Genomic DNA, 21,414 nt, shown 5'->3' with positions numbered 1-21,414 from the left:
AAAGCATAGTAGTAGATAACAGACAAAAACCAGAAAATTAAATTTAATGACAGATAGAGGATAAGACAAAATCTAGCCCATTTGTGATAAAAATTTCAATAAACTAGGATAAGAAAATTCACTCAAGTTGATAAAGAGCATCTAGAAAAAACCTGCAGCTAACACCAAAGAGCACTGACAGACTAAATGCATTACCGGTAAGACTGGAAAAAAGGCAAGGATGTCTGCTTTCGACACTTCTGTTCAGTACTGTACTGGAATCTAGCCAGTGCAATAAAGCAAGAAAAAAAGAAATTGAAGGCACACAGTCAGGAAGGGTAGTACTGAAACTGCAATTATTTACAGATGGCATGATCCTGTACGTGGAAATTCTAAAGAATCCACAAAAACAACAAAACAAAACTATTAGAACTAACAATATGAGTATAGCAAGTTCATAGGCTAAAATATCAATATTTTAAAATATCAATATAGAAAATTTAATTTTTTATAATGGCAACAAAATATCTAAAAATACTACTAAGAAAATTCTATTCATAATAGCAACGAAAGGTATAAAATACTTAAGAATAGCCCTGGCTTGTGTGGCTCAGTGGATTGAGTGCTGGCATTTAAACTGGAAGGTTGCCAGTTCAATTCCCAGTCAGGGCACATGCCTGGGTTGTGGGCCAGGTCCACAGTTGCGGGTATGTAAGAGGTAGCCCATCGATGTAGCTCTCGCTCATAGATGTTTCTCTCCCTTCCTTCCCACCTCTCTAAAATAAGTAATTAAAATCTTTTAAAAGAAAGAATAAATTTAACAAAAAAGTATAAAAACTATATTCTGAAAACTACAGAATACTGCTAAGTGAAATTAAGGATGATCAAAATAAATGAAGAGACATTCTATATTCATAGACTTGGAAGACAAAATATTGTTAAAATGTGGTTCTTCCCAAACTGATCAAGAGATTCAACTCACACCCAATAAAAATCCCAGCAATCATTTTTATAGTAACTGATGAGTTGCCCCTACAATTGATATTGGAATGTAAGAATCTAGAATAAACAAAAGCAGTAAAGTTAGAGAAATAATAGCCTAGTTTCAAAAACTTACTATAAGTTACAATAATCAAGATAGACTGGCAGTAGAACAAAAACACACACAGAGATCAACAGAATAAAACTGAGAGTAAGAAACAAACCCTTACATTCACAGTTAACTGATTTCCCATAAAAGTGCCAAGACAATTTCATGGGGAAAGAATAATCTTTTTTTTTTAACTCTATGTTGTTTTTTTTTAAGATTTTATTTATTTATCTTTAAAGGGGAAGGGAAGGAGAGAGGGAAAGACATATCAATGTATGGTTGCCTCTCATGTGTCCCCTGCTGGGAACTGGCCTGCAACCCAGGCATGTGCCCTGACTGGGAATTGAACCACAATCCTCTGGTTCATAGGCCTGCGCTCAATCCACTGAGCTACACCAGCCAGGGTGAATAGTCTTTTCATTACATGATGTTGTGTAAGTGAATGTCCATATGCAGAAAAATAAACTTAAACCTCCACCTCATAAAATTCAACTCAACTATGACTCTAAACGTAAGAGCTTAACTATGAAATTTTTAGAAGAGCAGAGAAAAATCTTTGTGACTTTAAAGAGATCTTAGATATAATACCAAAAGCATAATTCATAAAAAATTGATAAACTGGATTTCACCAAAATTTACATTTTCTCCATTTCAAAAGACACCACTAAGAAAAAAAGGCAAGCCAACTAGAAGATATCTGGAAGTTATATACCTGATCAGGAACATGTATCAAGAATATACAAAGAATTCTTGCAACTCAATGAGATGACAAACAACCCAAAATGTTTGAAAGATCTGAAGACTTTGACCAAAGAAGACATATGAATGGTATATAAGCCTAGGAAAAAATGTTACATCATTAGTTACTAGGAAAATACAAATTAAAACCATAATGAGATACTACTACACACCCACTAAGATGAGTATAATAAAAAAGACAGATACACCAAATGTTTATAAGGACAGGAAGAAATTGGATGCTATTAAAGGGTACAACCACTTTAGAAAAGTTTGGCAGTTTCTTAAAAAGATGAACATAAACTTACCATGAGAGCCAGCAATGCCACTCCTAGGTATCATCCAAGAGAAATGAAAACACATGTCCACACATACACGTGTGCAGAAATGTTCACAGCAACATTACTCATAATAGCAAGGAATGGAAACACAAACACCTCACTGGTGAAAGGGCACACAAATACGGCACACAAGTACAAAGAAATGTAACTTGGGACTAAAAAAATAAAGGCCTCTTGACACACGAACATGGATCAACCTGCTATGTGAAAATAGCCAGACACAAAATACTACATGTTATATGACTCCAATTATATGAAATATTCAAAAAGGCAAATCTATAGAGACAGAAAGTACATCAGTGCTCTCCTGGGTCTGGAGGAGGGAGCAGGAACAAGCTAAAAACAAACAGGAAGGAGCAATTTTTAGGGACAGAAAATCCTAAAGTTGGTATGCAGCAATAATTGCACGGCTCGGTAAATAAAAATCACTGAATTATACACCCACTATGAGTGCATTTTTAAGGTATGTAAATTACACCTCCATAAAGCTGTTAAAAAATTACAACAAAATATTAGACTGGTTGAAGAACCATTAGAATGTTAAAAGAAACTGAACAGGTAGTCCTAAAAGGACTCCAATGGATATAAAAACTAAAGATACCATTTTTTTTAAAATATCACCCTTTTACGGTATGCCAATTTACTCAGTACTACTGCTGTCAGGGTGGGGGGCAGTCAGGGCTCCACCCCATACCCTACACCAAATACATTCCAGAGGACCTAAGTGGCAAGGAGGAGAGTGCAGGGAGTAAAAACAGAATGAAGGAAAAGATATATTTAGGTGAACAGTAAGCTGATTTCAGACTAGGATAAATATAAAAAAACACTTAAAAATTCAGTTTAGCCCTGGCTGGCGTAGCTCAGTGGATTGAGTGCGGGCCTGCGAACCAGACGTTAGCGGTTCGATTCCCCATCAGGGCATATGCCTGGGTTGCAGACCAGTTCCCAGAAGGGGCCAGTTCCCAGCAGGAGACGCACCAGAAGCAACCATACATTGATATTTCTCTCCTACTCTCCTTCCCTTCCCTTCTAAAGATAAAAAAAAAAAAGATCAAAAATAAAAAAAAAGACACTCGCTGGACTGAAGGGGGAGTGAAGAACACCCTGCGGGACCCTCCCCGTGTAAAATGAACACTGCCTTCAGAAACTCCACCCCTAGCTCCCTCTGAGTTATCCTTCCCAAGTTTTAAATTCTACTGAATTTGATTAGTTAAAAATTAAGTCATGTGCAGTGAGAGGCTACTGTATTGGATAGCGAGTCTCCAAAGCACCAACTTCCCAGCAGGACTGGGGGCTCGGCCGCCCTCTGCCCATCTCGTCCCACATGACACCCAGGCAGAGTGGGAGAGGTCACAGCACACAGAGGTGACTGAGGCACAAGGGACAGAGGTCACTGCTACAGAGCTCCAAGGGCCTTGACTGAAGGAAATGGACTCTTACCTCCTCCTCTTCTTCTGAGCCACTTTCTTCACTATCAGACCTTGGAGCTACTTCATACCTAGAAAAAACATTAGTGTTTTAATATAAACTCCCCCAGATCAGCATGACTCACTCACCCCAGCAAACGGGCTATTTCCAAATGAAAGCAAAATCACCGCCAGCTGCCAGCCCGCTCCCACGGAACAAGGCTGACTCAGGATTGTGGCTGCCTCTGGAACTCAACGCCTGACTCACCCGGGGTTCATCTCAAGCCAAGCCTCCAGCTGCCCCGCTTTGGGGGCGTCCGTGCCTGTGAGGATCTTCCCGCTCTCCACATGGATCACTTTCACAGGCAGGTCGCTCATTTGGCTGGTCTCATCCAGAGGCTGAAAAAGAGCCACAAGTATGACTTTCACTTCTGTGGTGTCCACATGGCCACCCGGGGAAGTGCGTGCCCAACTCCATGCCCCCACAATGGCACACAACATGGCCAGTGGCTGTGAAAATGGGTTACCTATATATATTAATGATTGAAGAAAACATAGAACTCACTGACGACAAGTTTCTTTGAGGTAACTGACATACTTGTTCTCATTTTCGAATGGGTAATATAGTCATAGTTCAAAATTCCGAAGAATACAGAGTGTAGATTCTCCCTGATCCCCTCTCCCAGAGCCTGACAGTCTCTCTCGTCACAAATGCCCACCAGTATCAGTTTCTCAGGCATCCTTCCAGATCAGTTCTGTGCATCGGAAACAAAAGTGGTTTCTCCTCGTTTTTACACAAATGACTGTACTATTCACATTCTTCTGGCCCTTGATTTTTTCCATTTATACCGTATTTGCTACTTCACCAAGAGTCCGCATTCTTTTTAGTTAAATCACCAATAGGAATATTTGAAATATGTAACAACTACTACTTAGCAACACATATGAAATTCTTTGATTTCTCATTTGGAGATGTTGACTTTAGTGAACAGTTCCCCCCTTCAAATTTCCTGGAGAAGGAATTCAAAATAAGGATGAATTTCTTAGTGTAAACCTTTGCATTGTGAAAATTAATAAACAAAAAATTGGATCAACTAAATGGGATCCAATTAAATTGAACTAAACTTGGAGGTGGGAAGGCCTGTAGAGGGAGCTCTCGTGCCCCACCACTCTAAGCCAATTACCCCAAATAGGAAAATTACAAACCCCAACAGAAAGAGCTGCCTTGCAAGCCCCAACACAAAGTGCATCCACTTTACCACCCGTCAGGAGAACGGTATTCCTCTTGCACAGTAACAAATCTAGCCAATTAAAACCCAGCTCAACCAGTGAGAAGCTACCATCACCCAAGCTCTTACTTTATTCCAGTAAGTTTTCATCTTTCTTTTGCTGACTTTTCTGATTCGTCCTTGTTTCTATGAAAACCTACCATCTTGCATAACCCCTCTGTTTGCTAGATGAGCTGCTACCTGATTCATAAAATAAAACAAATTAGACATTCAAATTTACTCAAATGAATTTTACTAACAGCACCTTCCAGGTATTTGTATCATCTTCTCCTTTCTTCAAAGTGCTGCACTCACCACAACACCATCCATACAGTAGAGAGAGATTAGTCTCCGTGCACGTTACAACCTCATCCTCAAAGTGGCCCGCTTTTGTAAGGGGGGCAGGGAGTGGTGAACCAACCCCTGATGCACAAACCCTAATTGGTGACTTTTACCCCAATTGGTTAAATGTTCCTTGGGAACATTTAACAATGCTGATGCCTGCACCTACCCACCCAAGTAATTCTGATTCATTTGTTCTAGAGTTTTAAGCAAACTAAAGAACTATCAATCTGAATGATGAAATAGATTCTAACATGTCAATGCAATAAAATGAAAACAGAACTGATGACTTGATATGGAAAGTGGCACAAGATTTTTGGCTAAGTGGGAAAAGCCTAACTAGTGTCTAGATTAACCCAAATAGCCCCAAAATAAAACAAAGAGGATATAAGCATAAAGATTTCAGGAAGTACAGAGAAGACATCAACCAGGAATCAATGTATATGCCTGGGCTTCTACTTTTCATGTTATCACTAAAATTTTGTCCGTAAGAAGTATTACGTTTCAGCAACAGTAGAAAGAACAGGGTAAGTGTCCATGAGCTAGCATGGGAGACAGTCTGAGATACAATGCGAGGTGAGAAAAAGAAAACAATCCAGTCAGCAGCTCGTACACAGAAAAGGCCAGGAGCAAATACTCCAACGGTTACTCATGAACTCCCTCTGGGAAGTGGGATGAGAAGGGGTCAGGGAAGGCAGCAAAGACAATGCTTATTCATACATCTCACTGTTACACATCTTTCTCCCAAATGAGTGTATTACATCAGAAAGGGTGCTTTCAGGAGGTGGGTGGGAATGTTGTAGAAAGATGGGTGTGTGGGGAGAGCAACCCCTCTCTGAGTGGGCCACTTTGTACGGTTCTGACTTTTGGAACAAGCCAGTGTTTCACAACCTAACTAAATCAACAATGAGTAAATAAGTAAAACCAACAGGGTGGGGGAAGTCACACTGATGGGCACAAAGGGAGATCTCGTTCAAGTAACTTCTGTACATAATATTCAGAGAACAGGCTTGGGATGAAGAACTCCAAACCACACTGACACCCATGAGATGGCACTATGTTTCGTAGGGCCAAATGGGAAAGAAGAAAAAGCCTTTCCTTCCTGCAGAAAGCCAACTAAAATAAGAGGGAAGGAATGATGTGGGAAAATGACCATTTCATAACCACTGAAGCAAAAATTGATACAGGCAGATATAATGGATGCTGAATCCACTGGGTGGAAGTATTTGAAATTACAATTACGTGTACATAGCCTCAAGTATCTCCTCACATGGTACTTAATCACAAAAGAAAAACAGTAACTTCACAGGGATGCTGTGGCCAATACCAAGAGATCAAGGATCAAGGTCAACAGCACCCATGATGGAACAAATCTGTGCCACACACTCCCAATGTGATGCACCAACAAGGGTGAGCATCACTTCAGTGTCTTCCTGCCGAAACATGTAACCCAAATCTAATCACAGGGAAACACCAGTCAAACCCAAATTGAATGACACTGTAGGAAACACCTGGCCTATGCTCCCTTTGAAATTCCAAGGTCATAAAAAGCAAAGAAAAAGCGAGGAGTTATTTAAGATCAAAGACAAAGGGACTACCACTGAATGCAACGTGTGAACCAGGGTTTTCTGTTGCTGTGAAGGACACTAGGGAGGCAACTGGAGAGACCTTCAGAAGGGCTGTGGATTAGAGCATGGAATTGCATCCATGTTCATTTCTGGTTTTTGACCGCTGCACAGTTACAGAAAACAGGACCGTGTTTTTAAGAAATACACACTGAAAAAAAAAAAAAGAAATACACACTGAAACACAGAGAGGAAGAGGGCTACCATGTCTGCACCTGATGCTCAAATGATTTAGGGACAAACGAAGATATATGAAGAAAGGGAATCTGGGTGATGAGTACACATAGCTCATCACTGTTTTGGGACCACTCATGAGTCTAAAATTACATTAAAGTAAAAACTGAAAAATAAATACTGTGGCACGTGCATAGAAAAAGGTTTATGAGAAAGTGCCTAATATTTAACAATGTTTCCTCTGGGTAGTGGGGCCGAGGGGGGTGGGTTGGTGGCAGGGGACATGTATGGTTTCTTACCATCATGATATACAGTTTTACAGCTTGAAGAAATAAAAATAAAGAATGAAATAGATCTAAGCTCCAGAGCTGCGTTGACATGTCCACAAAGAGAAACCCCAGGTTCCTCACCTCGCCATCAGGTCCTATTGCAGGTGTCTGTCCTTCTGCGTTTTCTGCCTTCTGGAAGTAGAGAGATACAGTCACTCCCTGACGGAGGCTGAGGCAGCACACACCAAGAGAGCCACTCCAGTCCCCAGCATACCTTCTTTTTCTTCTTCTTCTTTTTCTCCTTGGCGACCTGGGCAGCCTTGTGCTGCCGTACAAGCTCCGTGAGGTTAGCCACATACTCATCTGTCTGCTGTAAGAGGTAGGCCAAACGCTTGTCCTTCTTCTGGTCGATGAGCTTGCGGTACCCTTCCTCATCTTCCGCCTGCAAAAGCATGTGGTTATGGTTTTTGCTTGTCAGGCACACTCACCCATCAGCACCCAGAACATGCGAACCAGAGTCAAGAGGTCCAGTGGCAGTTACTGTTAACGAGCAACCAGACTCGCATTTAGGCAGCTCTCAGTCACACCCAGCGCTGTGCTCTATAAAGACCTTTCAAACAACTATCGCCTCTGCCTTCAGTATTTCCCCAACTCTCACCCAGAGCTAGGCCCTGCAGAAACCTGCTGGCCAGACATGGTCCTCTCTACAGCTGTTTCAAGTCCACTATCAAGCTCTGTTCCCTCTGTTCACAAACATGCCCCAAAGCCAAATCCTCTCTTCTACCTGGTTGATGCAGTATCTCTACCGCAGACCCTCCTACCTAAGCCCCTCCTGGCTTTCTAAGAATAAACCAGCCCTGGATGGTGTGGCTCAGTGGATGAGTATCAGCCTGCAAATCAGAAGGTTGATGGTTCGATTCCCAGTCCAGGGCACATGCCTGGGTTGCAGGCCAGGTCCCTAGTGGGGGGCATGTGAGAGGCAACCACACATTGATGTTTCTCTCCTTTTTCCCTCTCCCTCTCCTTTCTAAAAAATAAATAAAATCTTTAAAAGAAAAGAATAAATCAGATTACATCACCCCAGTTTATAATCTCCATGATTCCGCTCATGTTCAGAGGTAAAACCAAAGCCCTCCCAGTGGCCTGCAAGGCCCCAGGTGACCTGCCCTTGGGACTCTGACTTCATGGAGGAATGTAGCCCCGCACCATTCTGTTCCAGGGGCTACTTGCTGTGCCTTGCAATTGGCTTTTTCCCACTTCAGGCCCTTGACATTGGTTCCTCTATCCCTAGGAGGCACTTCCTCCAAATTTCCATATTTGTGGGTCATTCCCACCCTTCTGGTACCACCCACTCAGTCTCATCCTTGTCCTGCTTCATTCTCTTCAGTGTACTTTCAATCACCCAAAACTGTCTGTCTGCTTGGGCATCTCTTTCCCTAGGGCTGGAGGGAGCCCATGAACGCAGGGGCTGTGTCGTTCTCTTTAATACTGCTGCCCCTGTACACACAATAATGCTTGTCAGTATCTGCCCAAATAGAGAATCATCTGGAAATAAACGGTCAGAAACAAAGGATGGGGGTGAGGACTCCAGATCACACCACTGGTGGCTCACAGCCAGGAGAGGCTGCCACCTTCACCTTCTAGAGGACCTAAGAGCATCCAGCTCCCTGGATAAGGTCATGCAGTCAGTCTCATGGTTGGTGTGACCAGGCCCAGTATAAGGCCAATTCTTTCAGACCCTCAAACTCAAGCTCTTTGTTTCTCTTCGTTCCACCTCTAACTCCGAGCAGCAGAATGCCTCAGTGTGATGTGGCGTGATGGACTCCCCGCCCCTGCAACACCAGTGCACACAAAGGGATACTCGGTCCCAAATGCAGAATTTTACCATGAGCCTCCGCATCCTCTCCTTCTCGATTCTCTCATTTTCCTTCTTCTGTTCCCGTTCTGTGTTGGCATGGTACGTGGCCACTGCCTTTGTGAGTTTCTGAATTTTGCCTGTGACGGATCTGTGATATTCTTTGAAATCCTTGGCATGCTGAAGAATGCTGTTGAGGTATTCCTACGGGGACACATAAGACAAGACTGGCTACTTGACAGGAGTCACTGCAACACTTCCCAGGGGAGACAAAACTTTAAAGGCAGCTTGTTTAAAACCAAGACAACATAATCAAACAACACCGTAACTGTTTGCCTACGAGGTTCCGTGTTCTCTGTGTGAGGATGGAGCTCAGTGCTGGGGGCTGCAGCTGGAAAGGCCCTCCTTTGAACACAACAGGCAATCGGCCTGGCCAAGACAAGCTGGCGTGAACGTTAACCATTAACAATGCTCCTGCCCAAGTTATTCCACTGCTAGAATTTTTTTTAAAAAAGGAAATAGCAGAGATTGGCTAAAATTTCAAGAACAAGAATGCCTATCCCAGCATTTGATTACTATATATATACAGAGAAGGTTGGAATGGCATTTACACCAAAATGTTAACAGCAGTCTACACCAAGTACTGACTTTTTCTGTTATTTTAAACTATACCAGTAATAGACACTGACTGGAAGAAAGCTTTAGAAAGTCTCAGTGGACAATAAAGAGAATCATCCCAAATCCTATGTGAACAGAGACGCTGGTCTCCTGGACTGACCCTGTAAACCCTAACATGGATCAGTCCCTCCTCTGCTCAGGAGGCTCCACGCCTCCCCCCTCCCCCAGAGCAGTGGTCCAATTTGTCCCCTCAACCCATAAGGCCCTGCCTGCTGTGACCATCCCCTCCCTGTCCTCACCTCCTCCTGCCCTCTCCCTTGCTCCACATGGATCCTTGCTTTTTAGAGAACACACAGCACATATTAGCCCCAGGGCATCTGCACCTCTCTGTCTATCTGGAAAGCTCTTTGCCCTCATATCCTTGGGGCTCTGCTCAGATCTCACCTCCTCACAAAACACTTCCCCAACCATCCTGAGTCAAGAGCTCCCCATTGCTCTCCAAGGCTGCTTCGTGTTTCTTTACACCCTATCACCTCCCAACATGTTTCATGCCCTTCGGATTGTGGCCCATTTTCCCCTACTGCTCAGTTCTGTCCAATAATGTATTCTTAGTGCCTAGAGTACCGTTATCATGAACAGAAAAGAGAAACAGCGTGTTTAGACACAGAACAAGACTCGACAATGTGCAAGCTGTAAGGACCCAGGTACGCAGGTGGGTCAGCAGGGCAGGCAGTGCAGCTGCTGGAGACACACCTGATGCTTCTGCCGGCGCTTGCGCTCCTGCTCAATCTTCTGCTGCTTCTCCAGCTTCTCGGTGATTCGGGCCTCGCGCAGGGACTGCCGCTTGCTACGTTTGTAAGCCTTGGCATTGAGGGCCGTCTCAAGGGCCGTGTCCCTCCTCATACACACCACCACTTCCTGCCGCAGCTTCAGGAAGAAAGAGGAAAAACATGGGCACATCTTGGTCATGTCCAAACAAAATGAAAAATTACACCATACAACCTAGGCAGAGGGCCGCTGCTTCCTGAAGGGTCCTCGCTAAATGCCGTAAGCACAAGTAAGTGTGTGTGGAGGATGCCTGACAACTGCACGAGGGTGGGGCAAGCACAGGTCAGGAGACAGCTGCTTCTGGATACCCCAGCAGGTCCCCTTATCACCTGGAGGTCTCCAGATCTGCTTTCACTCAACCGCACACAAAATATGTCTCATAGCGAATTCAAAAGTACAGCACCCTCAGATATTGACCTATTTAAGTTTCCTGCTTTAAGCTGGTAGCTGCCACCTTAGACGACCCATGCTTATTCATACCAAGAATACCCAATGTGCCGCCACTACGCAGGTCCTGGGGAGGAAGGAGGGAACAGTGAGCTAACAAGTGTGGATGGGCACTGCTGCTTTCAATGGTCGAGGAACATTTAATAATTGCCCAGCAAGCATTTCTTTGAATCTAGGCATCAGTGTTGGCAGAAAGGGCTCTTTTCCTAAAGCCCCAGGCCTGCACCCACACCCACCTGCCTCTGGAAGTTCAGCAGCCTGAGGGCCTTGAGCTCAATCGTTGCTTTGGTTCGTAAATCCCCGGCCAGCGACCCGGGTAGGTTTTCAAGTTCCTGAATTCGGTGAGCGATGCGAGCCTGCAGCCTGGGATGCAATAACAGAAAAAAGGGCAGGCAATGAGAGGACTACAAAGGGGCCCTCCTGTGCCCCTTCCTTACAGCTGGAGCCTCAGAAGAATCTATCCTTTGTGGAAGATACAGGTCATGAGGCAAGAGATGGCTCAAAAATAAATGCCAGCCACAAAACACAGAGGAAGGCAGCCACAGAGAACTCAGAGCTATAGCAAACAGGAAACCAGACAGGGCAGAGGACTTATGGCAGTGCAGCAGCGTGAGCCAGCCTCTAAAGTCAGGCAGGCCAGGCTCTCCCTCCCAGCCCTGGGAACCTACGAGTAGCCCGGGAGCCGCAGTGCCCTCATCAATAAACGGGGGAGATGCCTCAGAGCATCCCTGCAGGCTGGGCCTGAAGTTCAGAGGGGATAATCCCCTTACTCAGTCTTTCACACTATTCATTGAGCACCTTTGTGCCCACAGCCTTATCAGGAAGATAGGTCATAAAGGAGTTAGAAAATTAAACATCTATGGTAATTCCAGAGATTGCAAGTACTCTGAGGAGAGGGCTGGAGGTGAGGAGGTGGGCAGGGCCTCTATGATGAGATGACCTCAGCAATGAGGCCTAAAGGAGCACAAGAAGTCAGGGGCCTCTGAAAAGGCCCTAAGGCAGAAATAAGCCTAACTTGTTAAGTAAACAAAAATGGGAACAAGGAAGGGGTGGGTAGGTCAGGACAGAGCACAGGGCACCGGCTGAAAAGAAAGAAATTTACTGAATGTATAAATGAAAACCAATGGCAGGTTTTAACCTGCGAAATAGAGCTGATACAAGGAAACTATAAAAAGAGACTTGCAACTGCTATGTGGGAAATAGAGTGCACAGCCAAGCACGAGAGCAGGGAGGCCCCAGGGAAGAGGCGCAGACCAGGTGGCAGTTACAGTGGATGGCGGGGCTGAGATGAGATGATGTGTTAAGGGGTCATGAACCACCTATACAAAGGGGGATGAGGGAGGGCAAGCAAGAGTCAAGGGGCTACAGTGTCTGTGGCCCCATGAGCTGCTGGGCAATGGGTATATGGGAACAGAGACGAGAGGGAAAAGCAGAGGAACATGAAGATATCTAGACAGGTCCTCTTCAAACTGGCCACACAGGTTGGAGCTCCAAGGCATGTCATAGCTGGGATACACTCTAGAGATGGTCATCCGGCAAAGGTTCACTAATGCATCTGGGAACATGCAGTGAATGAGGCACAGTCTCCTTTCATGGAGCTTACACTCACCAAGGGAGGCCTGCCCTGAGCAAGTTCTAAATGCAGTGAGGAAACAGGAAGTACAAGGTGCTCAGGGAGTGAATCTCAGGTGCCCCCATCACACAGACTGTGTGCCAGGCATCCCCCACGGCACCTGGCATTCAGGAGGCCTTGGCAAAGCAGCCGGCAACTAGTGACATGTAAGCAGGATCAGCTGCAGAGTTCACAGGGTTTTCTGTTTGTCTGTTTATTTGTAGCGGCAGGGGTTGATGAACCGAAGTTGAACAGTGTCAGTGAGGAGAAACAGGTACTTTCACTCCAATGTACAACTGAATGGTCTCTATGGAGGGCAGTTTTGAAGAATCTACGAAATTCTCCTGTGTGCATTCCCTGTACACAAGCAATGCAACTTTCAGGAATTTATTCTGACATATGTGCTATGTGTGAAATGAGAAACAATCACACAAGTGTATTTATTATGGCATTATGGTCTTAATGTCAGATTAGAAATAACCTCAAGTCCACTCAACCAGGGGACTGGATGAATAAATGTCAGTATCTTTAGCAGGCAGAATTATGTGCAACCAGAAAAAACAAAAAGCTCCTTTTAGACAGACAGAAAAAGATCTCTACGGTATGTTTCTATAGGAGGAACAGGGAATACATCATGAACCATTTAGAGACAATATATGGCTGCCTGTACCTGTCTACTTGCATATGCACAGCATTTTCCTGAAACAATACACAGCAACCAGGGCACTGGAAGCCTAGAGACAGAGGCGGAGGGAGACTTCCGGTGGCGTACCCCACTGGCCTTTGAAACTGCGAACCATACCAGTGTGCATCAGGGCTGACTCAGCTGGGGTGGCCGGGAGCACAGCAGCCCCCTTACCTGTACTCCCGCTCCTGTAGAATCTCCACAGGGTCCAGGCCCCGGGGTTTCTGGATGGGGGTGATGCGGCTTTGCTTCTGGTGCAGTGGTACCATTGGTGCAGGCTGGGCTGGTTGACCCGGCGACTGTGTTTGGGGTGGCATCACGGGAGAGGCGGCAGGTGGGACAGCGGGGGGTGCGGGTGAGGGACGGCCGGTGGGCTGAGGGGGGATCAGCTTCTGAGGTGTGCTCGTGGGGGCAGCAGCATTTGCCATGGGTCCTGGGGAGTCAAGTAGCAGGGGCACAGTGTTTAGCTCCGGGTCAATTCCACGGAGAAATAAAAAGCCTACTTGGTGCTCACTGCCCTGGGTACAAACCGTGCAGGCCACACCTCCCCCATCTTCCCGCATCTCACTGCACCTGGCATGGCAAGCAGCTTCTCACTCAGGAGTCTCCTATCTCCTGTCTTATAGTTCAAGCCTCTTCCTGATCTCCGCCTATATGCCCTTCCCTGAAGCCCTGTACTGACCCAAATGCTGACCCACAGTTTGGTCTTCCTGGGCAGCATTTTCCTGACTTCCATCTACCAAGACTCAGAAGAAATCTGATTTAAGCGATTAGCTCATCCTTGTCCATCACTAAACCTCAGGGTCTAATGGGACAGGAAACGAATCCATTTTGTCTACTGCTTCCATCCAACAGAAGGACCCTCAAATACGTGCTGACCTCTAACGGAAGAAGAGCGGCTGCACACAATGAGGACGCAGAACCCCGAGCTGCCCTGTCATCCTGCTGGCCTCCCGCAGTGGTGAGGGGGCATTCCAGGAGGGGGGGCATCAGCTGTGAACTCCAAGCTTGGACACACTGTGTCCTAAAGGTCGTGCCTGCAGCTGTGCCTCCCTGTGGCCTCCCACTGCAGTCACGGTAGACTTGTTCATTCACTTCCTTCTCTTCTTGTTATCAGTTTAACGAGACCCCAGGATCTCTGTGACCCACAGGACAAGGGTAGGCAGGAATCACGGAGTGGAACCAACCCAAGCCTTCAGAAAATCACCAGGGCCAGATAAGGCACAATGAAGACAGTGGGAAGAAGCAAGGACTGGGCTCTGGCCCTCTCTCCGGTCGGGCACGCCCCCATTTCTGCACAGTGTAAGCTCACGACAAGAGCCAGACTACAGACATGGCACCAAGACAGAGGGAACTTACCTTCAGGCCAGGGCTTGGGAGGCCCTCCAGGGGGTTGGCCTGGCATCCCGGGGGGCACACCTGAGGGTCCTGGGGGGGGCATGTTGGGCCCTCCCATACCTACACACAGAGAGAAACCAATAATAGGATAAAGTGTATCCTCTGTTCACCCTGCACCCACCCCAGTGGGCAGCACTGTCTCCAGGGAACACTCCCAACAACGGCCCCTCTGGGTGGGCATCAAGGGGGACACAGGAAGCTGGAGGAAGAATTTTTTTAAAAGATTTTTACTTTCTTATTTTTAGAAAGAGGGCAAGGGAGAGAGAAAGAAAGGGAGAGAAACATTAATATGTGGTTGCCTCTCATGTGTCCCCCACCAGGGGCCTGGCCTGCAACCCAGGCATGTGCCCTAGACTAGAAATCAAACAGTCAACCCTTTGGTTCACAAGCTGGTACTCAACCCACTGAGCCATACGGCCAGGGCGGGATAAAGAACATTTAGCCTGACAGGAGCTTTGCCTGCCTGCCTAAGCACCCTGAGTACCAGGTGCTGTGTCAGCCCCGAGGGGAAACCTGTGCCCAGCAGGTCTGCCTGACACTGCTGCCCTGACTTGGTGAGACCCGTCCCTCCCCCGAGGGCTAGCAATAGTGGGCCTTACCGTGGGGCCTGCTGTAATTCGGAGGTGCTGGTCCTGGGCCAGGCCCAGGGCCAGGCCCAGGGCCAGGGCCGGGTCCTGTTGCAGACACAGAGGGTGGAGGTAGTGTTGGCACCTGCTGTTGCATCCCAGGCATTGGTCGCTTGCCCTGCACAGCCATCTGCAGGTGGTCGGGCAGGGGCTGCCCCCTGGCCAGCATCTTATAGGCCATGATCTGAGCTCTGAGCTGGTGCAGTTGGTTCTGGTTAAACGGTGTCGGGCCCCGGTTCTGCTGTCCCAAAGCCTGGGGGTCAGCACCATCCAGTGGGGCCCCTCCTGGCCCAGACGACATCTGTGGGCCCGAGGATGGGCCACTGGCTGGAACTGGACTAGAAGCATGCTCAGAGCCACCCAGTGGTGAGGGGTAACCTGCAGGGAATGCAGAGTTCAGTGGTCACTTGGCAGTACACATCCAGTGATTTTTAAGACAAAGACGGTAACCTTCCCCACAGGCTCACACTGGCACCCACCCTGAGACGCGGGATGGCCAAATTTTTAAAATTTCTTGTGATTCAAACATGAGGTGCTCTCAGAGGGCACATGCTGGCAGTTAGTGTGATTGGTTTTGTTTAAGCCCACCTTTCAGCAAGTTGCTGATAGTTCACACTGAGAGGTTACACAGGCCTAAACGTTCTCTGGTCCTGGCCTCCTGCCCCTGGCCCTGGCCCAGCCCACTCCCCTCACTTCTGTTACCTGGGGAGCCCTTGAGCTTCCTGCCCCAATAACAAGAAGTTAACTGCTCCAATCACTTCTCAAACACCTGAAAAAGCCACTTGGAGCACTTGCTAAATAACAGCCTGGGCGCACTCGCAAAATTCTGAACCCCACTGGTTTGGAGTAGGGCCCAGAAATCTGCATTTCTAACACACTCTCAGGTGGCACCAGAGCTGCCATCTCACATCCGGCACTGAAAACAGTGCATTCCCACCAGCACTCGCTGTCCCAGGGCCGCTCCGAGACAGACAGCACGAACAGGGCTCCAGCCAAGCCCCAGCTCAACAGCCCTGGCAAGGCAGCGTTTCCCATTGTCCTGTGTGCCCCCTTGTCCACCCGTGGGGACCCGAACAGGAAAATGACCTCAGGACTCCTGGCGGGTGACAAACACGAGGAAAGAAGGAAACAAAACACTACCTTGAGAGTGCTGGTCCATGGGGCTCGGCGGAGGCCCCATCCCTGCGTGGCCCCCTGTCCGCATCCCCATGCCCTTCATCTGGTTGTAGCGAGGGTCTTCGGACATGCCCTTCTCATGCATGGACTCCATTGGCTACAAGAGGGAAAATGACAAGGCAAAATCAGCAAGGGGGGACAGGAGGAGGTGGCGCAGCAAAGCACTGCCCGAGAGTTCAATGTCACTGAAAACACCATGCCATCTGCTCAACTGCCAACATGACCAAGTGGCCTAAGACCAAAACAAGTTCTGACAGCTATTTAGGTGTCAAGCAGATACATAAAATAATGCCGACCCGTAGAGGGTGACCACCTAGGAGACCGGTGTTTGAAAGGCAAGGAAGGAGACAACCAGACCAGGGCGCCAGGAAAGAGCAGGGGGTTAAAAGTAGAATGGTGACTGCTAGCTCACAGCAGGGGCCAGGACGAATGGCTCACCCTCCCTCCTCTAACCCAGTGAACCCATCCAGTCAGGGCAATGGGCCCAGGACTCCCTACCTTGTGCATCTGGTGCATGTTGTCCTGAGGGTACCCTCCAGGCCCCTGGCTTGGGATAGGGTGTCCTGCTGAAGGAGGGCCCGGACTGGGCCCCATCATGCTGTGGGCAGAGCCAGGGGAGGGACCAGGGCTGGGGCCCAGCATGGCTCCCGGGGAGGGGCCTGGGCCCGGGGAAGGGCCTGGCCGAGGAGTTCCGCCCAGGGGTGGGTCTGGAGTGGACATCTTCACAGGAGCTTCGGACGGTGGTCTCCTGCCAGAAAGTCAAAGTCAGTCTGGGGTTCATGGCCATCAGCTGAGATCAGAGTCACATCAGAAGCACACATCTGACAGGGAGATGGTGCCTTTGACATGCAAGCCCCTATTACCCAGACCTTTCCCCTCCATTTCTCTGGGAGGAGGTCATACAAAAAAACATAAAAATCCCCTGAGGAAGGGTGGGACTCAGGAGGCGGGGGGCTTCGCTCCTCTTCCCATCTTTCTGATTACAACAAAGGGTCGTGCTGATCCCCACTTCACACCACTCTAATGCTTGCTCGCCTTCCAATGTACAAAAAGGAGAGCGTGCCTAAGGCTCAGCGCCTTTGCCAGCAACAGCATCTGACTGGACCCTCATAAATTCAACAAAAACAAATACTCGTGGCAAGTAATACTGGTTTTCCTTTTAAGGTAAGACCAAGTTTCCTTTAAAATAAGTGAATTTAAGTTTAAGAAGTAGGTTCATTAAAAAAAATTATTACATGAATAATGGTACTCTGCCATTTCAAATACTTTGAAGAGTAATAATCAAGCGTCTAGTTTGATGAATACTGTTAACTAAAAAATGACACCCAGAACTATGACCCAGGGCCTCCAACAAGTCCAGAAGTAAGCTAAAATTAAAAAAAAATTTTTTTCAGCTCTGGCTGGTGTGGCTCAGTGACATAAGTGCCAGTCTGTGAACCAAAGGGTCACCAGTTCGATTCCCAGGCAGGGCACTTGCCTGGACTGCAGGCCAGATCGCCAGTGCGGGGCACACTAGAGGCAACCACACACTGACATCTTCTGTACCTTTCTCCCTCCCTTCCCTTCTCTTTAAAAATATATTTTTTTAAATCTTTTTTAAAAATTCAATGATACTGATAAATTATGCTTGCTCAGATAGGACCATGAGCTGATACAGTTTATAAATGCTTTCTACAATAAGAGTTCAATTTTCAGGTAACTCTTAATCTGCTATGTGGTTATATGGCCTTAAATAACACTTTCTTTAATAACCTCTTTCATCATGACGGAGTAATAAAGTCTCAGTGGTGGAATCTGGAAAACACAAAAGGAATACAGAAGCTTAAAATCACCCATCATCTCACCAGGCACAGAAAGTGCTTGCTGCTGCTACAGAGAGAAAGAAGCAACTCTGTCCTCCTTACCCTTCCCAACCCACTGAGGGAGGAGGTGTGTGAGGAGAGGGCTGGGGGGCTCCCCCGAGCCCCCCAGAGTGGTGATAATTAACCTGAGACATCCAGGGTGGTCCTTCTTAGGACGGAGAGCTGCCCTGGTGCTGTCTCTGGGAGCCTGCCACACTTCAGCGCCTCCCTCTGTGTAGGCTGTTCCACGTACAGACACACACTCTCTCCTTCAACAGAATCATCCGGCACACTGGAAGCACACAAAGCTGTTCTTCCTATAATCATACCTATGACCATTTTTATCATCTAATAAATAGTGTTCAAAACCTCATGAACTCTAGTGGTCCCACCCCATTCTCTCACTCTGTGCATCCAAAATTACTGAAAAGCCCCTATCCTGTTGGCATGTCACAAGTCTACTTTTTGTTTCTGTGGAATTTTTGTTTGTTTTACAATGAGGCTTCTTGTCCCTAGACATTATTGGGCACTTGTGGTTCTAAGGAATAAGTTCTGTTAGGAAGTTCACGGACCTTTTTAATTCTCTTGATTAAAAAAAGGTTTAATCTGAAAAGTGGAGGTATTTTCCTTGATAAGAGAACAAAAGCCCAAATTTCTTTATTCGTTTCATGACCAAACAATTAGCACAGAGAGGATCGGGAACTGTGCCAGGGCAGAAACCGGTGGCCAGCACACCGGCCTGACCATGAACAGACCCCAACAGGCGAGAAAATGCTCCTCCGTCCCCTGGGTGCCCCGGTTTCCCCCAAAGCTCAAGGAGCCTCAATGCTGGGCTTTAAATCAACCGCACAAGAGAGCTGCAGATTACGTGTCTGATCACAGTCCCTTCCCCACAAATCCAAACCCAAGCTCAGGGGAAAAACAAACTAAATTTTTAAAAATACATATATACATTCAAGACAGATTCATTTGGAAGCAAACTCTGACCTGATTCAGTTCTGTGTGCATGTTTACACTTTCTGCCGCAGAAGCAGGATCCTGTTTGATCCAGCAGCCGCCCCAGTCTCTGCCACCTGACAGCAGTCTGTATTCTGTATCTATAGTTTGTTAAAATGCTGATTCTGAGTCTCAAACCTCTGGCCAGGTGTTTGTCTACGGGAGGATGCACCTGCAGTCACACTTCACAGGTGGGAAGCCAGGCAACACTGATGTGGATGTGACTGGACAAAGGACAATGGCTGCCCGGGGCTCTTCTTTGGCCCCTTCATGTCCACAGGCCCTCTCAGGCAGACAGAACACTACAGTGAAGTGGGAGAAAAACGGTGGTCCTGCATATCCTTAAAGAATCCCAAAGCATCCATCAGCTCAGGGTTTCTTTCTCACTCGGAGCTGTCTATTCAAAGCCAAGCTAACTGAAACTGACAGCAAAATAGAACCCGAGCCACCTAGAGAACATCACCTCCCTATCTAAAGGCAGACATGCCGACAGGCAAACACTGGTAAAGGCCTTTGCAATGGTGGCCCTTCTAAAAGTACTTTATACTTAGCATCAGACCTTCCCATCAAAAGACCTGGTACCTCTGGGAATTAACTGCCTCCACGGAGCAGCACCAACTTCAATAACAACATATAGCACCCACAGCGGAAGGCATCAAAAAATAAAAATAGAAACTTTTGTGCCAAAATATGGTAACATTCACTTTTGAGAAGCACAGGGTTTCACAACACACTTTTTCCCCCCCAGATACCAATCTGGGAGTCAAGAGTAAATGGATGGTATTTTTTAAATTTAATTGTTGTTCAAGTACAGTTTTCTGTCTTTTACTCCCATCCCAGCCCACAACACACTTAAGATGGTATATGTGCCCAGTGTGGCTCACTGTATTGAGTACCAGCGTGTGAATTAAAGATCACCAGTTCAATTCCGGTCAGGGCACATGCTTGGGTTGTGGGCCAGGTCCCCATTTGGGGACACACACACAAGAAGCAACCAAACACTGATGTTTCTCTTCCTCTCTTTATCCCTCCCTGCCCCTCTCTCTAAAAATAAGTAGATGGAGCCACCACCAGCAAACTAGCTTGAGGAGTGAAAGCTCAGGCATGTGGAGAGTAACAGTAATGGGGACCCCAAAAAGTGCAGACACAAAAACCATCCTAGGTGGCACAGTGGGTGAGGGTCTGTCAAACACTGAGGAGCCTAATCACGATGCTGGTGCCAAGCAGGGACAAGCTCCGTCGTGGTGGAAAGTCCAGGAAAACAAAACGGGGAGCAGCTCTCTGGTCCACAAGATAGTACTGAACAGGGGCCTTTCACTTAATTTACCTGTAATGAGTTGTAGCATACCTAAAGTACCCCGACTGTAGGTACACATCTGGATGAATCCTAGATCAGACACAGCATTTCCGACATTCCTCAGCTCCTTTCCCAGTGGAAACCACCCTCCCAGGCAGAACCACTGTCCTGACTCTCACTGTAGATTAGTTTCACGTGTTACTGAACTGCATCTGAAAAGCCAATCACACAGCAGTGTCCTTTTGCTCATGTGGGAGGGCCATCCATGTTGCTGGGTTATAGCAGTCATTCGTTCTTCTTTAGTTGTCCTGTACTAACTTTAGTTGTCACTGTGCTAACCAGGTTTGGGCTAGCGTGAATAAAACTGCTATGAACAAAGTCACCTGGGGTACACGCGCACTAATTTTTCTTGGATTTCTAGGAGTGGAACTGACAATGACAATCATAAGGCAGACATAAATTTAGCTTTGGTAGACACTGGCAGTTTTCCAAATTGGTACTACAATTCTACACACCACCCTCCCCTGAACAGCGGGTAAGCCTTCCAGTTCCTCTCCATCTATGTCAACACTTGGCGCTATTGGTCTTTTTCTTTTTCTTTCAAATGAGTTTCATTCTAGGTGGTACCGAATGCAGTACAGAACAAAGACTGAGAACACACTTTGGCAGGATTCTGGGCTGGGATTACTCTGACCTCACGGCGAAGGTTGAAATGACAGAAGTGTGAACAGAAAACAGGTTCTCCTCCACTACCTCCAGGACGTGGGGTAGAGAAAAGGACGGTATATTTTAATATCCAAAGG

At 46.9% G+C, this 21,414-nt stretch overlaps 1 protein-coding gene across 9 annotated transcripts in view; it reads right to left on the bottom strand.

Annotated features, from left to right (window-relative positions):
- Positions 1 to 21,414, bottom strand: part of SMARCA4 (SWI/SNF related, matrix associated, actin dependent regulator of chromatin, subfamily a, member 4) — an 86,610-nt gene that overhangs the window by 52,155 nt on the left and 13,041 nt on the right. For 7 of the 9 annotated variants that reach the window (XM_053658168.1, XM_037131430.2, XM_053658171.1 and 4 more), the window contains exons 2-13: positions 16,976 to 17,225; positions 16,442 to 16,574; positions 15,275 to 15,679; positions 14,637 to 14,735; positions 13,452 to 13,710; positions 11,217 to 11,343; positions 10,459 to 10,632; positions 9,118 to 9,291; positions 7,507 to 7,674; positions 7,374 to 7,424; positions 3,823 to 3,953; positions 3,589 to 3,646 (exon numbers count right to left, since the gene is read on the bottom strand). In XM_053658168.1, the coding sequence (XP_053514143.1) occupies positions 3,589 to 3,646; positions 3,823 to 3,953; positions 7,374 to 7,424; positions 7,507 to 7,674; positions 9,118 to 9,291; positions 10,459 to 10,632; positions 11,217 to 11,343; positions 13,452 to 13,710; positions 14,637 to 14,735; positions 15,275 to 15,679; positions 16,442 to 16,574; positions 16,976 to 17,197 (2,001 nt within the window). In that variant the 5' untranslated portion in view covers positions 17,198 to 17,225. Of the gene's footprint in view, positions 1 to 3,588; positions 3,647 to 3,822; positions 3,954 to 7,373; positions 7,425 to 7,506; positions 7,675 to 9,117; positions 9,292 to 10,458; positions 10,633 to 11,216; positions 11,344 to 13,451; positions 13,711 to 14,636; positions 14,736 to 15,274; positions 15,680 to 16,441; positions 16,575 to 16,975; positions 17,226 to 18,229; positions 18,272 to 21,414 lie in introns of all 9 variants that reach the window. The other 2 variants (XM_053658167.1, XM_053658170.1) reach the window with 2 other exon arrangements.

Source organism: Artibeus jamaicensis, unplaced genomic scaffold (genome assembly GCF_021234435.1).
Source record: "Artibeus jamaicensis isolate MK-2021 breed Jamaican fruit bat unplaced genomic scaffold, CSHL_Jam_final scaffold_537, whole genome shotgun sequence".
NCBI lineage: Eukaryota > Metazoa > Chordata > Mammalia > Chiroptera > Phyllostomidae > Artibeus > Artibeus jamaicensis.
This window is presented reverse-complemented; position numbering and strand designations above follow the sequence as displayed.